This window comes from Saccostrea cucullata, unplaced genomic scaffold (genome assembly GCF_032062105.1).
Source record: "Saccostrea cucullata isolate Sc308-1 unplaced genomic scaffold, CSIRO_AGI_Scuc_v1 ctg614, whole genome shotgun sequence".
NCBI lineage: Eukaryota > Metazoa > Mollusca > Bivalvia > Ostreida > Ostreidae > Saccostrea > Saccostrea cuccullata.
The window spans coordinates 1-20509 of NW_026929124.1; the positions used below are offsets into that span (position 1 = coordinate 1).

Below are 20509 nucleotides of genomic sequence, written 5' to 3' on the forward strand. Positions count from 1 at the left end.
TCCTATTACGCCATATTCAATTTAGGTCTACAAGAATTAAATCGAAGATCAACTACTATTTTTGTTGATTCATTTCATAGCCCTTGCATTTGCTATGGGCTTAGCAAGGATAGCAAACCACTGACTTCATTTTCTAAAACTGTTGGTTTGTACCAATCTTAGAAAGATGCCATTTGGGTTAGTAAACGCCCCAGTTTCTTTCAGTAAGTTGGTGCGCAGTCTTCTCCATGTCATGAAGAATGCGGAAAATTTCATCGATATCATCATGGTTATGGCTGATACATTTGTTTACAAAACTGAAAGTTTTGTTCATCTGACTTGAGAGATGCAGGCGTCGCAACGAGACAGGGTTCCAAATGTCTTGTTGGATTTGATGAAATTGATTGTTTCGGATTTCTTGTGAACGGTCAACATCTGAAGCCAAAAGATGGCAAGATTGAAGCAATCAAGAATGCTCCAGAACCTAGACGAAAAACCGGGAAGTTTATTTCAAACTTTTCATCAAGAGTCAATGGAAAAAGTGTCTACAAAATAAGGTTCAATTCTATGAAACAGTGTTTTTATGTTCAACCTGCGAGAGAGATGAATTGTGCCCCTTGCTGTGATGACCAAGAAATCATACTTACAGGTGATTTTAATGTAGATTTGCTTAAAGACCCCCCTCAATCTTGGACATCTGCTCTTGAAGAATTTGGACTTACTCAACTAATTACCATACCTACTAGAATAACTAACACCTCATGTACCCTTATTGATCATTTTTACACTACCCAACCTGATAACATCTGCGAAATTCAAGTACCACCCATAGCTATCTCTGACCATTACCCTGTTTGTGCAACCCGTAAATCTAACAGCATGCAGCGTAAGGGAGAACACACTGAAATTCAATAAAGAGATTTTAAGAATTTTAATGAGGAAGACTTTCTCTCTGATTTACAAAGTGCCAATTTTAATGTTCTTACAAATTTGCAAAATCCTAATGATATATTGGAAAACTTCTACAGCATGATTAATACCATTCTCAATAAACATGCTACGGTAAAAACTAAACGTTTAAAAACCGAGTCTCGTCCGAAATGGTTAACACCAGATATTAATGATGCTAGACAGTTACGAGATTACTATCATCAACCACAGGCACTTGTTTCTGTAATAAAGTTTTGACCCATAGTATAATAATAACATTATTGTTATTATTATACTATGGGTCAAAAATTTATAACAGAAACAAGTGCCTGTGTCATCAACATAAAGACTTTGATAATTTTCGTCATTGGAGAAATAAAGTTACTCTGTTGATTAATAATGCAAAATGTATCTACAAATCAGCAATTGGGGAGAGCTTTAATCCTAGAGAAATGTGGAGCTATCTCAATCATTTAGCTTCCAAGTCAAAAAATGTTTCTCCCACTCTTATTAAAGACAATGAATCAGAAATTGACGATTTACAACTAATCGTAAATGTTTTTAATGAGCATTTCACAAGAATTTCTGGCAATTTATCAACTAAAACACAAAACCCTAGCTTTAATTCTCAAAAATTAAAAGAATTCACGAAGTCCAAACTCAGTGATGAAAATGAGTTTAGCTTACTTCCTATAAGCCAGGACGATGTCTTAACTAAGCTACGCTCACTTGACATTAATAAATCAGCAGGTGTAGATTTCATTGGTCCCCGTCTCTTAAAACTTTCTGCAAATGTAATTTCTAAACCCATAACTCATCTCATTAATACTAGCATCACTAATGGCATCTTCCCTTCCCAGCTGAAACATGCTAAAGTCACCCCCATATATAAGAAAGGCGATAAAAGTGATCCCAGTAATTACCGTCCAATATCTATCCTACCAACTTTGTCAAAAAAATTTGAAAAGCATATTGCTAATCAAGTACGTGAAATTACGAGAGCTTTTGACCTCATTATGAGCTCACAGTCTGGTTTTAGGAAATTCCACTCTTGCCAAACAGCACTAACCAAACTTACCGATAACTGGTTGCATGAAATAGACCAAGGAAATTTAATTGGCATAGCTTTTCTAGATTTTAGTAAGGCGTTTGATTTAGTCAGTCATGATATCTTAATAGAGAAATTACGACATTATAATTTTGATTCATTAACAATCAAGTGGTTCCAGTCTTATCTAAACGAAAGGAAGCAAAGTGTAAAAATTGGCGCATGTTCTTCCGATATTTTACTTATCACAGCAGGGGTGCCACAGGGATCCATTTTAGGTCCACTCCTATTTTTATTGTATATAAATGATCTTCCTTTATGTGTAAATTACTCTAATATTAATATGTTTGCAGACGATGCAACTATGCATTTACCTAACAGCAATGCACATAATATTGAAACACATTTAAATTCTGATTTACGTGAAATTGAAAACTGGTGTTTACAGAATCAAATGATACTGAACACAGACAAATCAAAATGTATGCTTATGTGTACACAACAAAAAAGATCAAGATTAAATAACCCAGTACATGATGCAAAAATTTCTGGCAAAAACTTGGAAAATGTTGAAGTTGAAAAACTCCTAGGTATTCAGATAGATCAATCTCTTCATTATAATTGTCATGTTGATGCAGTTTGTAAATCCTTGAGATACAAATTATTTACGCTCCGTGAAATTAAGAAATTTCTTCCATTAAGTACAAGAAAACTTTTCTGCAATGCATACATTTTGCCTTCAATAAACTATTGTCTCACAGTCTGGAGTAATACGTCCAAATGTAACATTGAGAGAATTCATAAGCTTCAGAAACGGGCTGCTAGAATTATTCTTGATGCAGCACCTGAAAAACTAGGATGGTTAAATGTTTTTGAATTAGTTACGTTTCATAAATGTATTTCATTGTATAAAACTTTTTATGGTATAAGCCCAGAATATATGCAGGATCTTTTTATTTTTCACAGTTCTGAATCATACTCATTGCGTTCAGAATTTAATTATAATCTTCGATTACCAAAGCATCGAACCTTCTTATTTACAAACTCTTTACAATATTCAGGTGTACATTTATGGAATGGTCTACTATGGCACGCCAATTGGTTCAAAAGTATTTTCTGCATAACGATAAAGATTTTACGGTGGTATATTTAGGACACGCAATTATTTTTTTTTTAATTATAAGAAAAAAATTATCTTGTGAAAAACGACATACATTGTAATTATCTTGTGAAAACGAGATATTATCTTGTGAAAACGACTTATTATCTTGTGAAAACGAGATATTATCTTGTGAAAAAGAGATATTATCTTGTGAAAACGAGATAATATCTTGTGAAAACGAGATAATACCTTGTGAAAACGACTTATTATCTTGTGAAAACGAAATATTATCTTGTGAAAACGAGATAATATCTTGTGAAAAAGAGATAATTATCTTGTGAAAACGAGATATCTTGTGAAAACGAAATATTATCTTGTGAAAACGAGATATTATCTTGTGAAAACGAGATATTATCTTGTGAAAACGAGATATTATCTTGTGAAAACGAGATATTATCTTGTGAAAACGACTTATTATATTATGTCGTTTTCACAAGATAAACGCGAATATGTGTGTGAAATGGATATGAAAAGTGAAAGATTTGAGGCAATAGAAGTCATAGACTACACCCCCCCCCCCCGCCCGCGAAATAGATTTTTGACGTTTTGACGAGTTTTATTTTTTTTTTCTTTCTTTGCTTGTCAAGAAATTTCTTGGATTGGATTTTTTTGACAGGGGTGGACCCCCCCCCCCCCCTGGAAAAAATATCTGGACCCACGCCTGCATCTAACACCAAACATAAAAAAATATTTTATTCTAATATCACATGTATTCATACTTATAAAACATCAGGATATTAGTTTTGGTTGAAGATCTTTAGTTTACTTTGTTATGAATTCTTTCCATGTAATCTCATATTTTCAGTTATAAACTACTCAATAAAAAACAAGACATTTCTTGCGAGCGTTACCCTCATTCGTAATGACGATTACATGATAAATGTTTTCATTTTAATAAAAAGGACCAGATGAAGGAGAATATATATACTCTATGTGTTTTATATTTACATGCGCTTTTGTGTTTTGTTAATTTTAAAACATTGTGCTTTCCTAAGTACATTTATATTACATACAATGTTACAAATAGGATGCAATATGAAAAATTAGAATGGATACAGCAGTGTCATAGAACGCGTTTTATCACTCAAAAAATGCAAATAATTCATGCTCTTTATTCTGTTTACATTTCCAATTCGACTTCATGATTTTTAAAATTATTTTCCAAACACTATAAGTTTCTTATAAGATTACTTTTTTTAACATATGTCTCTGGGAGCTTAAAGATTAATTTTCCGTCCGTCGTCGTTACTCCCGGTCAAACCGGAAGTAGCAAAAAATGGCTTATTTTTGCAATTAATTAACTTAGCCCCAGAGGTTCATTATTTGAACAAACTAGCATTTTGAGGATGTTATAAATATCACTAATCATTTTTGTTGAAAAGAAGATTTTAAAAGGTTTCCCTGTATATCCCTACACTACCTGAGGATGATTCCACATGAATTTCATCTTTCCTGGCCCAGTGGTTCTGGAGAAGAAGATTTTTAAAGATTTTTCTAATATATTCCTATGTAAAACTTGGGTCGGCCATTTTGGCCCCAATGAGAACAAATTTGAATCTACACTACCTGTTATTATTCCACATGAGTCTCCTGGCCCAGTGGTTCTGGAGAAGAAGATTTTTAAAGATTTTTCCTATATATTCCTATGTAAAACTTAGGTTTCTTTTCCACTTATTTTTCAAACTTATTATTATGCTTTCATATGAGTTTCATCTTTCCTGGCCCAGCGGTTCTGGAGAAGAAGATTTTTTGAAAATGCCATTAATTTTTAACAAATTCATGATTATCTCCCCTTGGAAAAGGGCGTTTCTGAACAAACTTTCCCCTTCACCCAAGGATACTTTTAGCAAGTTTATTGAAAGGTCCAGCGGTTCTTGAGAAGAAGTCGAAAATGTGAAAAGTTTACAACGACGACAACGACAGACGACGGACAAATTTTGATAAGAATAGCTCACTTGAGCCTTCGGCTCAGGTGAGCTAAAAATGGCTTATTTTTGCATTAATCAACTTAGCTTCAGAGGATTCAAAGCGTTTTGGGGCGTTATTTCTCATTTTTGTTAAAAATGAAAGCTACTTCCGGTCAAAACAGGACGGAAGACCTACTCGTTGCTTTCAACGAGCTTTGCTGTAGTTATTATTAAGGTCTTTCGTCTTCAGCGGAAGACCTTCCTGTTATTCTTAGGTTTCTTTTCCACTATTTTTCCTATTATTATTTTTTTTCTTACCGATTTTGTGCACGCGAGTTCTCGGAAACGGCTCGATGGATTTTCATGAAACTTTCAGCTTTGATGACAAATTAAAAAATTAAGGAAATATATTTTTTTAAATTTGATGACGTCACTTCCGGTTCGTAGATTTTCGCGATTATGTCATTTTTTAGAGGGTCACTTTGTCCGGCAATGTTCTCAAAAACCGTTGAAGATAGAAGTATGAAATTTTCAGTGATGATAGATCAACCTTTGGAGAAGTGCATTGAGTATATCATTTTCACCGGAAGTAGGTAGCGCCGACGCTCGCTATGGCCCGAAAATAGTCCTATCAAGAATTTCAAAATTTTTAACACCTTTTCTACGATATTTTTTACCTGGAATTATTTTGTTAAAACATATTGAACAAAAGAAGTGTAGAATTACAAGATCTTTCAACTGATATCTCCAAAAAAGGGCTAAATGGAGGGCCGTGAGGGGCCGAAAGTTTTTCCTTTATATCTGAAAAAGTGTTGAGAATTTGTAATACGTCAAAGAAGCAAAGTTGTTCAAAATGTCAAGTTTAATCTATTGGAGTCGTTAAAATATGTCCGGCGACGTCATTTCCGGCCAAACCGGAAGTAGTCGAAAAACGCCTATTTTTGCCGTTCGTGACCAGTTTTTAGGTAACACCTGTCACTGGGAGCAGAAAAAAATTAATTTTCCGTCAATCGTCATCACTTCCGGTCAAACCGGAAGTAGCAACAGGGAACAAGACCACATTATTAATTCTTTAACCCACCTCTGATATTTAAAAAAAAAAAAACTTCAAGAATACTCTCCTAAGCTACTTGTAAGTAGAGATTTAATTTAAAAAAAATGGCCTTGACCTTGACCTTTTATTTTGACCCAAATTTCATCCCCAAACTCTAGAATATAAAGCTCACTCATTAATTCATTAAGCAACCTCAAAAAAACGTCAAGAAAAGGCTCCTTGTTAGAAGAGATTCAATTACACATAAATACACATAAAACTGCGGAAACTTTGAGGCATGGTAGAGCTATGTATGGAGAAGTGCATGAGGTATTTCAAATTTACCGGAAATGATGCACGTCGGCGCTCGCTATGGCCCGAAATAAACATATCACGAATTTCAAAATTTCTCACACCTTTTCTTCGATATCTTTTTACCTAAAAAATATTTTGATAAAACATAAAGAACATAAGATGTGTAGAATTGCAAGATCTTTCAAATGATATCTCAGAAAAGGGGCTGGCCCCTAAAATAAGGGATCTAGATGGGCCAACAGTTTCTTCTGAATATCTCAAAAAGTATTGAGAATTTGTAATACGTCAAAGTAGCAAAGTTGTTCAAAATGTCAAGCTCAATCTATCGAGATTGTCAAAATACGTTAAACGACGTCAATTCCGGTCAAACCGGAAGTAGTAAAAAAATGTATATATTTGCCGTTATTGACATGTTTTTGGGTAACATATGTCACTGGAAGCATAAATCTTAATTTTTCGTCCGTCGTCATCACTTCCACTCAAACCGGAAGTAGCCGAAAATAGCTTATTTTGAAGGTTTTGACGCAAAAGTGAAAGTATATAGTCATTGGAGACAACTTAGTTCATCGCTTTCTTTTGTTGACGTCACTTCCGGTCAAAACAGGACGGAAGACCTATCGTTGCTCTGCAACGAGTTTTGCTCTAGTTATTATTGTTTTTTTTTCTCACCGATTTTGTGCACGCGATTTCTCGAAAACGGCTGGATAGATTTTCATGAAACTTTCAGGACTGAGAGAACATCAAACAAATCTGATAGATAATTTTTTGTTTTGATGACGTCACTACCGGTTTTGAGATTTCCGCGATGTAGTGATTTTCAGGGGGTCTCACTGTTCATCATTTTTCGCTAAAATGCCTTTAGACAGAAACATAAAATTTTCAGCGATGATAGAGCAAAATGTGCTGATATGTCACACACCACTCTTTTTCTCCGGAAGTCCCGCACGTCGGCGCTCGCTATGGCTCAAAACAAGTCCTATCGGGGACTTAGAAATTTTTCACACCTTTTCTGCAATATCTTTTTACATGTTAATGTTTTTAAAAGACATATAGAACAAAAGTTGTACAGAATGTCAAGATCTTTCGAAAAAAAATCAACGATAAGGGGCTGGCCCCTATAATAAAGGGCCAAAAGGGGCCGAAAGTTTTTCCTTTATATCTCAAAAAGTATTGAGAATTTGTAATAAATCAAAGAAGCAAAGTTGTTCAAAATGTCAAGCTTTATCTAATGGAATCGTCAAAATACACCCGGCGACGTCACTTCCGGTCAAACTGGAAGTAGTAAAAAATTGCATATTTTTTGCTGTTCTTGACAGGTTTTTGAATATCATATGTCACTGGAGACTTAAATCTTAATTTTCCGACCGTCGACGGCACTTCCGGTCAAACCGAAAGTTGCCAAAAATTGCTTAATTTTTCAATAATTAACATAGATTTGGAGGATTAAACCATTTTTGGACTTCATTACTCTTTTTTTTTAATGAAAGTTACTTCCGGTCAAACAGGACGGAAGACCTACTCGTTGCTTTGCAACGAGCTCGGCTCTAGTTATTTTTAATATTGTTTTTTTTTTCTTACCGATTTTGTGCACACGATTTCTCGGAAACGGCTCGATCGATTTTCATGAAACATTCAGGACTGATTGAACATCAAACAAACCTGATATATAATTTTTTGTTTTTATGACGTCACTACCGGTTTTGAGATTTCCGCGATTTAGTGATTTTCAGAGGGTCACATTGTCCAGCATTTTTCTCAAAATTGCTTTTAGAGAGAAACGTAAGATTTTCAGCGATTATAGAGCAATATGTGCTGATGTGACACACACCTCTCTTTTTCTCACGTCGGCGCTCGCTTTGGCTCAAAAAAAGTCCTATCGGGAATTTAGAGATTTTCACACATTTATGGCAATATCTTTTTACACATTAATATTTTGTAAAGATATATAGAATAAAAGTTGTGAGGAATGTCGCGATCTTTCGAATGATATCAATGATTAGGGGCTGGCCCCTATAATTAGGGGCTGGGAGGGGCCAAAAGTTTTTTCTTAATATCTCAAAACGTATTGAGAATTTGTAATACGTCAAAGAAGCAAAGTTTTTCAAAATGTAAAGCTTAATCTATAGGTGTCGTCAAAATTCGTCCGGTGACGTCACTTCCAGTCAAACCGGAAGTAGTCGGAAATTGCTTATGTTTGCCGATTTAGTGAAAAGGTTTTTGGGATTTTCAAAAAGCATAAACACAAAAGCATGAAATTTTCTGATGCCAGAGTAACGTTTTGAAAAGTCAGTAATTATTCTCTCCGGATGTACGTAACTTCCGGCTAGCTACATGTACCGGAAGTATCGTAAAATTCAAAATTTTTAACATCTTTTCTTCAATATCTTTTTGCTAGAAATATTTTGTTAAAACATATAAGATTTCGAAAAAAGGATTAAACCATTTTTTAATTTCTCAAAAATTACTCATTTTTTTTTTGAAAAATGTTCAAAATGTTGAATCTGATGTCAAAATTTGTCCGGTGACAAACAGGACCGGAAGTACCTCAGAAAATGCGTATTTTTGCCGTTCTTTACAAGTTTTGGGGTAACATCTGTCACTGAGAGCATAAAATTCAATTTTCCGACCGTCGTCGTCGCTTCCGGTCAAACCGGAAGTAGCAAATAATGGCCAATTTTTGCATTAATTAACATAAATTTGGAGGAATCAAACCATTTTGGATGTATTTATTCATTTTTTTAAAGAGTGAAAACTTTCAGGACTGATAGAGCATGGAAAAGAACTAGAAATACTAGATATATATTTTTTTATTTTGATGACGTCACTTCCAGTTTTGAGATTTTTGAGATTTGGTGATTTTTCAGAGGGTAATTTTGTCCGCAGCACTTCTCAAAAAGCACTTAACACAGGAATATGAAATTTTCAGTGATGATAGAGCAAGGAATGTAAATTTGTATATCACAACATTTTTACCAAGTGCTGCACGCCGGCGCACACTATGGCCCAAAAAAAGTCATATGGCGAATTGCAAAATTTCTAACACCTTTTCAACGATATCTTTTTACCTGGAAATATTTTGTTAAAACATATAGAACAAAAGAAGTGCAAATTCCAAGATCTTTCAAATGATATCTCGGAAAAAGGGCTGGCTCTTAAAATTAAGGGCTTAGAGGGGCTGAAAGTTTTTCCTTTATATCTCAAAAAGTATTGAGAATTTGTGACACGTCAAAGAAGCAAAGTTGTTCAAAATGTCAAGCTTTATCTATTGAAGTCGTAAATATACGTCCAGCGTCGTCACTTCCGGCGAAACCGGAAGTAGTCGAAAAACGCGTATATTTGCCATTCTTGACAAGTTTTTGGGTAACAAATGTCTCTGGGAGCTTAAAAATTAAGTTTCCGTCCGTCGTCGTTACTTTCGGTCAAACCGGAAGTAGCAAAAAATTGCTTATTTTTGCATTTATTAACATAGCTTTTGAGGATTCAAAGCAATTTTGGGCGTTATTTCTCATTTTTGTTTGAAATTAAAGCTACTTCCAGTCAAACAGGACGGAAGACCTACTCGTTGCTTTGCAACGAGCTTTGCTCTAGATATTATTGTTTTTTCTTACCGATTTTGAGCACGCGAGTTCTCGGAAACAGCTCGCTCAATTTTCATGAAACTTTCAGGACTGATAGAACATCAAACAAACTTGATACATAATTTTTTGTTTTGATGACGTCACTTCCGGTTTTGAGATTTTTTGCGATTTAGTGATTTTCAGAGGGTCACTTTGTCCGGCAGTTTTCTCGAAAAGCACTTAACACAAAAGCATGAAATTTTCAGCGATGATAGAGCAACATGTGCTGATGTGACATACACCTCTCCGAAAGTGCAGCACGTCGGCGCTAGCTATGGCCCGTAAATATCCTATCAAGAATTTAAAAATTTTAAACACCTTTTCTGCAATATCTTTTTACATGTTAATATTTTGTGAAAACATATAGAATAAAAATTGTAGAGAATATCACGATCTTTCAAAAAATATCAATGGTAAGGGGCTGACCCCTATAATTAAGGGCTGAGAGGGGCCATTTTTTTTCCTTATATGTCAAAAAGTATTGAGAATTTGTAATACGTCAAAGAAGCAAAGTTGTTCAAAATGTCAAGCTTAATCTATTGTAGTCGTCAAAATATGTCTTGCGACGTCACTTCCGGTCAAACCGGAAGTCATCAGAAAATGCATATTTTTGCCGTTCTTGACATGTTTTTGGGTAACATATGTCACTGGAAGCATAAAACTTAATTTTCCATCCGTCGGCATTACTTCCGGTCAAACCGGAAATAGCAAAAAATGGTTGTTTTTTTTAAGGTTTTGACACAAAATTGAAATCATAAAGTCACTGGAGACGACTTAGCCCATTGCTTTCTTTTGTTGACGTCACTTCCGGTAAAAACAGGACGGAAGACCTACTCGTTGCTTTGCAACGAGCTGTGCTCTAGTTATTTTTATTATTGTTTTTTTTCTTACCGATTTTGTGCACGCGATTTCTCGGAAACGGCTTGATCGATTTTCATGAAACTTTCAGGACTGATGGAACATCAATTAAACCTGAGACGTAATTTTTATTTTCATGACGTCACTTCCTGTTTCGAGATTTCCGCGATTTAGTGATTTTCAGAGGGTCACATTGTCAAGCATTTTTCTGAAAAAGTGCTCAACACAGAAGCATGAAATTTTCAGCGATGATAGAGCAACCTTTGGAGAAGTGACACACAATTTCGTATATCACAACCACCGGAAGTACGAAGTGCGCTCTTGCTATGGCCCGAAAAAAGACCTATCAAGAATTTCAAAATTTTCACACATTTTTGGCAATATCTTTTTACACATTAATATTTTGTAAAGACATATAGAACAAACGTTGTGAAGAATGTCACGATCTGTCGAAAGATATCAACGATAGGGGGCTGTCCCCTATAATAAAGGGCCAAAAGGGGCCGAAAGTTTTTCCTTTATATCTCAAAAAGTATTGAGAATTTGTAATACGTCAAAGAAGCAAAGTTGTTTAAAATATCAAGCTTTATCTAATGGCGTCGTCAAAATACGTCCGGCGACGTCACTTCCGGTCAAACCGGAAGTAGTAAAAAATTGCAAATTTTTGCTGTTCTTGACAGGTTTTTGGATATCATATGTCACTGGAAGCTTAAATCTCAATTTTTCGTCCGTCGTCGTCACTTCCGGTCAAACCGGAAGTTGCAAAAAATGGCTAATTTTGAAGGTTTTAATTAGAATTGAAATTAAACCATTTTGGGACTTCATTACTCTTTATTTTTTTTTTAAATGAAAGTTACTTCCGGTCAAACAGGACGAAAGACCTACTCGTTGCTTTGCAACGAGCTCGGCTCTAGTTATTTTTATTATTTTTTTTTCTTACCGATTTTGTGCACGCGATTTCTCGGAAACGGCTCGATCGATTTTCATGAAACATTCAGGACTGATTGAACATCAAACAAACCTGATATATATTTTTTTGTTTTTATGACGTCACTACCGGTTTCGAGATTTCCGCGATTTAGTGATTTTCAGAGGGTCACATTGTCCAGCATTTTTCTCAAAAGTGCTTTTAGATAGAAACGTAAGATTTTCAGCGATTATAGAGCAATATGTGCTGATGTGACACACACCTTTCTTATTCTCCGGAAGTGCAGCACGTTGGCGCTCGCTATGGCTCGAAAAAAAACCTATCGGGAATTTAGAAATTTTTCACACATTTTTTGCAATATCTTTTTACACATTAATATTTTGTAAAGACATATAGAACAAAAGTTGTGAAGAATGTCGCGATCTTTCGAATGATATCAATGATCAGGGGCTGTCCCCTATAATTAGGGGCTGGGAGGGGCCAAAAGTTTTTTCTTAATATCTCAAAACGTATTGAGAATTTGTAATACGTCAAAGATGCAAAGTTGTTCAAAATGTAAAGCTTAATCTATAGGTGTTGTCAAAATTCGTCCGGCGACGTCACTTCCATTCAAACCGGAAGTAGTCAAAAATTGCATATTTTTGCCGTTCTTTACAGGTTTTGGGTTACATATTCACTGGAAGCTTAAATCTTAATTTTCTGTCCGTCGACGTCACTTCCAGTCAAACCGGAAGTAGCCAAAAATTGCTTAATATTGCAATAATTAATATAGATTTGGAGGATTAAACCATTTTTGGACTTCATTAATCATTTTTTTTTCTAAAATGAAAGTTGCAGATGTACTTCAGGTCAAACAGGACGGAAGACCTACTCGTTGCTTTGCAACGAGGTCGGCTCTAGTTATTATTATTATTCTGAAGCAACGATGTCAAAACTTATTGTATGATGTTCTCCATCTGTCACAATACAAATAAAGCACTCAATTTAACATTTTGAAGCAATTTAAATTTTTTGAAAAATTTAAATCGTTTAAATCTCAATCTATTTGACCTTTGAGAGATTTCAAAACACATTGTATAAAGTTCTCCATCTGTCAAAACACAGATATTATACTCGATTTTAAATTTGGAAGAAATTTGTTTTTTTTCTTTTTATTTAAATCGTTTAAATCTCACTCTATTTGACATTTGAGAGATTTCAAAACTTATTATATGATGTTCTCCATCTGTCACAATACAAATATAGCACTCAATTGAACATTTGGATGCAATTTAAATTTTTTGAAAAATTTAAATCGTTTAAATTTCACTAAATTTGACTTTTGAGAGATTTCAAAACACACTGTATGAAGTTCTCCATCTGTCAAAATACAGATATTATACTCGATTTTACATTTGTAAGAAATTTAAATTTTTTGAAAAATTTAAATCGTTTAAATCTCACTTTTTTCGACCTTTGAGATATTACAGAACACTTTGTGTGATGTTCTCCATCTGTCAAAATGCAGATATAGTATTTGATTTTACATTTTGAAGCAATTTAAATTTTTTGAAAAATTTAAATCGTTTAAATCTACACTATTTGACCTTTTTAAGTTCAAAACACATTGTATGATGTTCTCCATCTGTCAAAATACAGGTATAGTATTTGATTTTACATTTGAGAGAAATTTAATTTTTTTTTTAAATTCTAATCGTTTAAATCTCACTCTGTTTGACCTTTGAACGATTTCAAAACACATTATATGATGTCCTTCATCTGTCAAAACACAAATATAGTACTCAATTTCTCAACTGGGAGCAATTTAAATTTTTCCAAAAATTTAAATCGTTTAAATCTCACTCTTTTCGACCTTTGAGAGATTTCAAATACATTGTATGATGTTCTACATCTGTCAAAATACAAATGTAGTACTTAATTTTTCATTTTGAAGCAATTTAATTTTTTTTTAAATTTAAATCGTCTAATTCTCACTGTATTTGACATTTGAGAGATGTCAAAACACGTTATTGTGATGTTCTACATCTGTCAAAATATAGTAATAATAATACTTGATTTGACATATAAATTTTTTTTTGAAAATTTAAAATCGTTTAAATTTCACTCTATTTGAAGTTAGAGGGATTTCAAAAAAACTTATGTGTTGTTCTCGATCTTTTAAATACGTATGTAGTCCATTTTTAAACAATTAGGAGCCAATTAAAAAAAAAATTGAAAAATTTAAATCGATTTGATTTCACTCTATTTGACCTTTGGACGATTTCAAAACATATGGTCTGATGTTCTCTATCTTATAAAAACGCATTAAAGTCCTTGTTTTACATTTGAAAGCAATTTAAATTTTTTGAAAAAAAATTGAAACGATAAAATCTCACACTTTTGACGTTTTCGAGACTCCAAATAAATTGTATAATATTTCTTTAAATCGAAGGATATAGGCCAAAGATCAAAGAGTTCATTCAGCCGCACTGACCGCAAGCGTCCTTGATAATGAGTTCGGCATGTTCTGTCAAAGCAATATGCTTAAATTCCTGAGTTCATAATTTCTTTATTATTGCAGTTACAATCTAAAAAAAATATACCGTTGAAAAGCTCTCAAAAAGATCTATTTAATGGTTTTAATTTTTTTAAAATCGGTCAAGAAATGAAAGAGAAATGACTTTTTACAGAAATCAAAGGATATCCACCCAAGATCAAAGAGCACCGAAGAGTGAATTTGACATGTCCTGTCAAAATGAAGGTATAACTTACCTGAGCTTATATTTTCTTTATTAGTGCACGTACAATAAAAAGAAATATACCGTTGGAAAGGTCTTAAAAAGATCTATTTGATGGTACAAAAAAATTTGAAATCGGTCAATAAATCAAAGAGTTATGATTTTTTAAAGAAAATTCCTAAGAGTACACTTGCACTAAAGTGACCTAAACACACCTGAGCTTATATATTGTTTATTATTGTACTCAAACACAAAACAAATACATTTTTGGAAAGCTCTTGCCAAGATATATCTGATGGTATAAAAATTCTTTTAATTAGATTAAAAAAATTTTATGAAAAATACAAATTTAAAATTTAAAAAATTTAAATGTCTTCTTAAAATTTCAGAACTCAGATGCTCTTGTTAGGATTACATTCAATCATTCCTGAAAATTTCAAATCTCTTTTTTGCGTTGTTTTCTCAGAATATGAGATACCAGAATTGCAGCAAAATGTCAAAAATATGTAATATTTAGGGAACGGAACTGATTTTATAAAAAATGAAAACAAGAAGTCAATAGAGAACATCGTCCCCTATCATCTCTGGAAGTTTTATAAAAATCCACTGAAACGTTACTGAGATACCGGTGTAGAAAAAAAAAAATTACTACTTGATGCCCCTAGATACGTAATATATGACGTCAACAGTATGATATATAGTTGTAGATTATTAAGAGGAACATTTTTGTTTCAATAATGTATCATAAAATATTGATCGTTCAAGAGTTAGAATACAAATCAATTTTTGTCCTTTTTGTCCCTAATTTGATGATTCAGCACTTTTTGATTGACATCATTTGAAAGAACTTTTCATTTTGCACAAATATTATTCAGTATGTTTTAACAAAATGTCTATACTTTTTAAGATATGATACAAAATGTCTCGAAAATTCACTACTTATTCGTTTCCTAAATTTCAACCCCTAGGCCGTTTCCATACTAAACATCTTCGAAAAATTTGAAAACCCAGGTGCATCATGGGATTATGTCCTCTATCATCCCTGAAAATTTCAGCTTTCTAGCTACTACCATTTTTGATTTCCAGAGCCGACAAGGAGACCCTCTAAAATTCACTAAAAGAGCGATAACTTCCGACCGGAAGTGAATTTTTCAAAATTGAATTGCCGGTACAAACTTCAGATAGAAACACATAAAGTCTAAAAATTTGAATTGAATCGATCCAGCCATCTCTGAGAAATCCTCTGCACAAAATCGGTAAGGAGAAAAAAGAATAATAAAAGTGAAAAAGAAACAATACAATAATAGAAGGGTCTTCCGTTGGAGACGGAAGACCCTAATAATAGGGAAAAAGAAACCGAACGAAAACAATAAGGTCTTCCGTTGGAAACGAAAGACCTTAATAATAGGGAAAAAGAAATCGAACGAAAACAATAAGGTCTTCCGTTGGAAACGGAAGACCTTAATAAGAGTTATCCTTCCTGGTTGAGGAGCGGATAACCTTAATAAAATTTAAAGTTCTTGAATGAAACATATAAATGCATATTTAAATTCCTTTTTTTATTCTAAGAAAAAAAAAGTCGTAAAGTAGAACGATCAGATATTATTGTTAATGTCACAAGCCAGGAGATGCACTGAAAGTGTTAGGTATTGTGACCTGCATCGTGTTACATTCAAAAAGCATTACTGCTGCGTTTGGCGTTTACAGGTACAATATAAAGATCCATTGATAACAAGTGTCTGAATTGGGTATAAATTAATACTTAATTTGCATACTGCTTTCTGCAACAAGTTTTCCACCCGTGAAATGAATTGCAGCCAATCTTATGTGTAAATATATTTAATACATGCAGATATGCAACTTATTTTACTGCCACCCGTTGTAGATAATTTTGCTTGATATACCAGTAACTGAATCAGTCTGGATGATAATTTCATATCAATCAGACTTTAAATAATGGCATCTACTGTACATGTAAATATGTACATTATTCTGTACTAGTACTTGAAAAGCCTCCGTTCAACTGATTTTTATGCGCAGATCAGGGGCATATATTGTTTTGTCCTGTCTGTGTGTTTGTTAATTAACCTTTGCCATAACTTTTGAACCATGAAAGATAGAGACTTCATATTTTGTATGCATACTTCAACAATTAAGATCTTTCAAATGACACCAAGGTCAATGGCCTTGTGACCTTGACTGTGACCTATATGCTAAAAATAACTTTTTATCTGCAAACTTTAACCGTCGCCATAACTTTTGAACCATGAAAGATAGAGACTTCATATTTAGTATGCGTACTCCACTAATTAAGCTCTTTCAAATGACACCAAGGTCAATGACCTTGACTGTGACCTGTATGCTAAAAACAGATTTTTCGTACCTTCGCCACGACTTTCGAACCATAGAAGATAGAGACTGCATATTTATAGTACGCATACTCCACTAATTATTCTCTTTCAAATGACACCAAGGTCAACGACCTTGTGACCTTGACTGTGATCTGTATGCTAAAAATAGTTTTTTCGTACCTTTGCCATAAATTTTGAACCATATGAGATAGAGACTTCATATTTGGCATCCATACTTTACCAATTAAGTTCTTTCAAATGGCACCAAGGTCAATTGCCTTGTGACCCTGACTGTGACATATATGCTAAAAATATCTTTTTTAAAATTGTGTTGCCGCCGGGTGCATAGTGTTTCACAAACACATCTTGTTTTTTTTTTCTATTTCATTATTGAGTACATACAAAAATGACATTGAAAAAGAGAGACTAGAATTTTAATGAGATAATGTTACGTCCTGATTAATTTGACCCGGTCCACGTTTTACTATCAAGGTCAAATTTAATTTAGTTTACTCGAAGAAAAATTCAAGAACTTTCTTTCAATGTATAAATCAGTCTTTGTTGTACCCATCATCACCGCGTAACACAACAAGGCGGTGTAATCAAACAAGGTTCCCCAGAAGTCAATAAAAGCTATTTTCCATCTCCATTTGTTAGCAGCCTGGATAGTGTCAGAGGCAATGAAAAGCAGACTTCCTAAACATGGCATTAAGGTAGAAAACTGTAGTCCCTCTTTTCGCAGACGACAAGTCGAACGCCATCCAACGGTATATATGAGAAGTAGGTGGAACAATACAAAGATATCCATTATGCCGTCATCGATAGAATTCATGACGAATGAAAATGACACAAATCCAAAAAACATAAATATATATTTCACTCGGCTATTTGTAATTTCCTGTTGGACAACGAGGGAAAAGTAAAACTGAGCAATTGTGAAACAAAGCATCCCATCCTCCATTAAGTCTGTGTCGAAGATGAAGAAGATGTCCCCAAGACTGAAGAAGAGCAAGCCAGTGATCATGTTTTGATGATCGTAGCTTTTAGGGATAATATGTGTCAGTTTTTCACGTGAGGAAAGTCGTACATATACAATTAAAACCCACACCGGAAGTGCCTTTGCTATGGCTGCAGTCCAGGTTTGTGGCGGGAAGTAAATTAATGGCTGGAACAGAGTGAAGTAAGCTGCGACTGTGATATAAAAAGGGTACATCACCTTGGACGTCAAGCGTTTCTTTAGTAAAGGAAATACTGAAAGTATAGAAAAGTAAAAGTCGGATAGCTAGAACTTGAAAAAAAATTATGTTCATGTTGACTTAATTTTTTAACCGAATTGTGACATTTTTCTCTGCTACCAGTCGGTATGCGCTGGGTAAAATGAATTCGAGTGTGACGTGTCATGTAAAATGAGACAGTTTCAATATAAATTATATTAATAACTGTTTAAGCAGCTGACTGCTACTTAAACGACTTCAAATACTGAATACCGAAAGGTAGTCATTCTTCTATTTTGAATAACCATGCAATTTAAACCAATATGAGAAATACTTACATTTGTCTGTCGACGACATTGTCAAGGTCCTATAAATATGAATGTTCTTCCTCTTCTGAAAACAACGGAAAACAACACACAACTTAAGTACTTCACTCGTCGATTATGTAAAATAAGTAAAAAAAAAAAAAAACTACAGCTCAGCTCGATTCTGACTGATGAGCTGTGAGAACAGTGGTGACGTGATGTGCAAATTAATTGAAATCTTTAAAGTTTAACACAAATCTTATAAAAATCGAAACACTACCAGTTCTGATCTGAGCTGAACTGATGAGAAGAAAACAATAATGGATGTATACAACTACTGAAAGGGAAATCCAGAAAATTATACAATCAACAATAGTTTTACTGCATAAACTTGTTTATCATGTGTACAACCAGAGAAGTTCGGAGTTGAAAGATTCTACGAAAAACCATAAAAAAAAAACCTTCGATCAAGGAAGGAATTGCTTTGTCATGTACAAGTAGTATTTGGGTTCTATACGGTATCATATAAATTTTATGCCATTTCTTGTTGTTGAATGAGTAAGTTCTTACCTGTATAGTGGTGGGTAGAGGGAGGGTTGTAGAGATATCAATCGGGTGAACTATGGAGATATTTGATCGCCCTCATAACCTGCACTATACAATGCAGTCTGTTTAAAGAGATTTATATTACGGGTGAGGAATGTCTTATCTTTTTACGACATGTTTACTTTGGAAATTAATCTTTCTTTTCCCTACTAACCCCTTTCTAGTGTGTACTGAATTTAAATATTTAGGTAATTATTGTCGACTTTTTCGATACACAACAATGGGGTCACGCACATGTTTATACACATTGACTCTCCTGGTTAGCTCATTGTTAGACTAGTTTTGAGACTTAATTTTTTTTCTTAACGAATGCACGTATGTTCATCTATATTTGTAATTTGTCTCTACTCTGTACTTAATGTCAGTTTGTGAGAATAAATTCATTGTTATTGTACACCCAGAGAGAGAGAGAGAGAGAGAGAGAGAGAGAAAATAATTAAGTAACTAGTGTATGGCATTTAAAGATGGAACTCTCTTTTTCATCCCACTATCTGCCAGGAGGAAAGGAAAGCTCATTGGTAACAATTTAGTATCCCTTATACAAAAAATAAATAAATTGGCAAACCACATTACGTGTTCCACTAATTGGTGCATTTAAATATGCTTTATTCGGTACTTGTATATTACTTTAATATTTAATACTTATTCATTCTTGTATTGAAATGCTAGGAAAGACCTATATTGATACAAACTATTGTATAAAAATCATTCTCAACTATTTAAATAGTTAAGTCTACTGTCGCCTTTGTGTGGTTTGCTCTCATTTTGGGTCTGATTTGATAACTCCATCTCGACACCACAGGGTCTGCTATATCTATTTCAAATCTGGATCTTTTACTAACTAAGGACGATAAGGGACAAATATAACTGTTTGACAATCGAGTTGACTTTGTCAACTTTCCGTATTTCGCCCGTTATGCAAATTATCCCATGTTCCCCACAATCGTTGATGCCCTGGCATACTATACTAACTGGACAGTGATTCCTTAAACATATCACTAATATTAACCTACATACATACATGTATATGGTGTTAATATACGCCTTCCAACTTATTCGATACACAAGAGCATGATTCGAGTACGATCATTTTTTTAACCGAGACAGGCTACTGACAGATACGTTGAAGTTACCGGGATTTTAAATTTTTTACGTTTTCCAGGCTTTTTTTCACGATTTTGATATTTACTTCCCAGGAAAAGGTTATAATTTAGGAACCGGTGCCATTACGAAAACTGGGAATTCGCCGTCTCCAACCAGAGGCGGCATTTTCCGTGTGATTTCAGATACTAGTATTCTCTTTAGAAAAATGGACGGGCTTTCACCTACATCGGATGTACATGTAGGCGAAAGTCTGCACACTTCTATAAAGAGAATAGGTTAAGATACTTGTTAGTACTCACCAACACCGTTTTATGGTTCGTTTATAAAAAATATGCATTTCGATGAAAACATTTTATTTTACTGTCGAGACTTGTTTTCATTTTGTGAATTTAACTGAAACTTTTATCTATTGAGAAGTCAATGGCGCGTTTCAAT

General features: G+C 33.9%; 1 protein-coding gene across 2 annotated transcripts; it reads right to left on the minus strand.

The window, feature by feature from the left end:
* Window positions 1-17263: 17263 nt before the first annotated feature.
* Window positions 17264-19011, minus strand: LOC134279841 (uncharacterized). Of its 2 annotated transcripts, XM_062762254.1 has the most exons (3): window positions 18935-19011; window positions 18398-18452; window positions 17264-18096 (listed from the first exon to the last, which is right to left on the minus strand). In XM_062762254.1, the coding sequence occupies exons 2-3, from the start codon at window positions 18414-18416 to the stop codon at window positions 17345-17347; spliced, it is 771 nt and encodes a 256-aa protein (XP_062618238.1). In that variant the 5' UTR covers window positions 18417-18452; window positions 18935-19011; the 3' UTR covers window positions 17264-17344. The 2 variants fall into 2 exon arrangements, with proteins under 2 accessions (XP_062618238.1, XP_062618237.1); XM_062762253.1 differs by lacking the exon at window positions 18935-19011 and having other exon boundaries at window positions 18398-18529.
* Between the last annotated feature and the right edge of the window lie 1498 nt (window positions 19012-20509).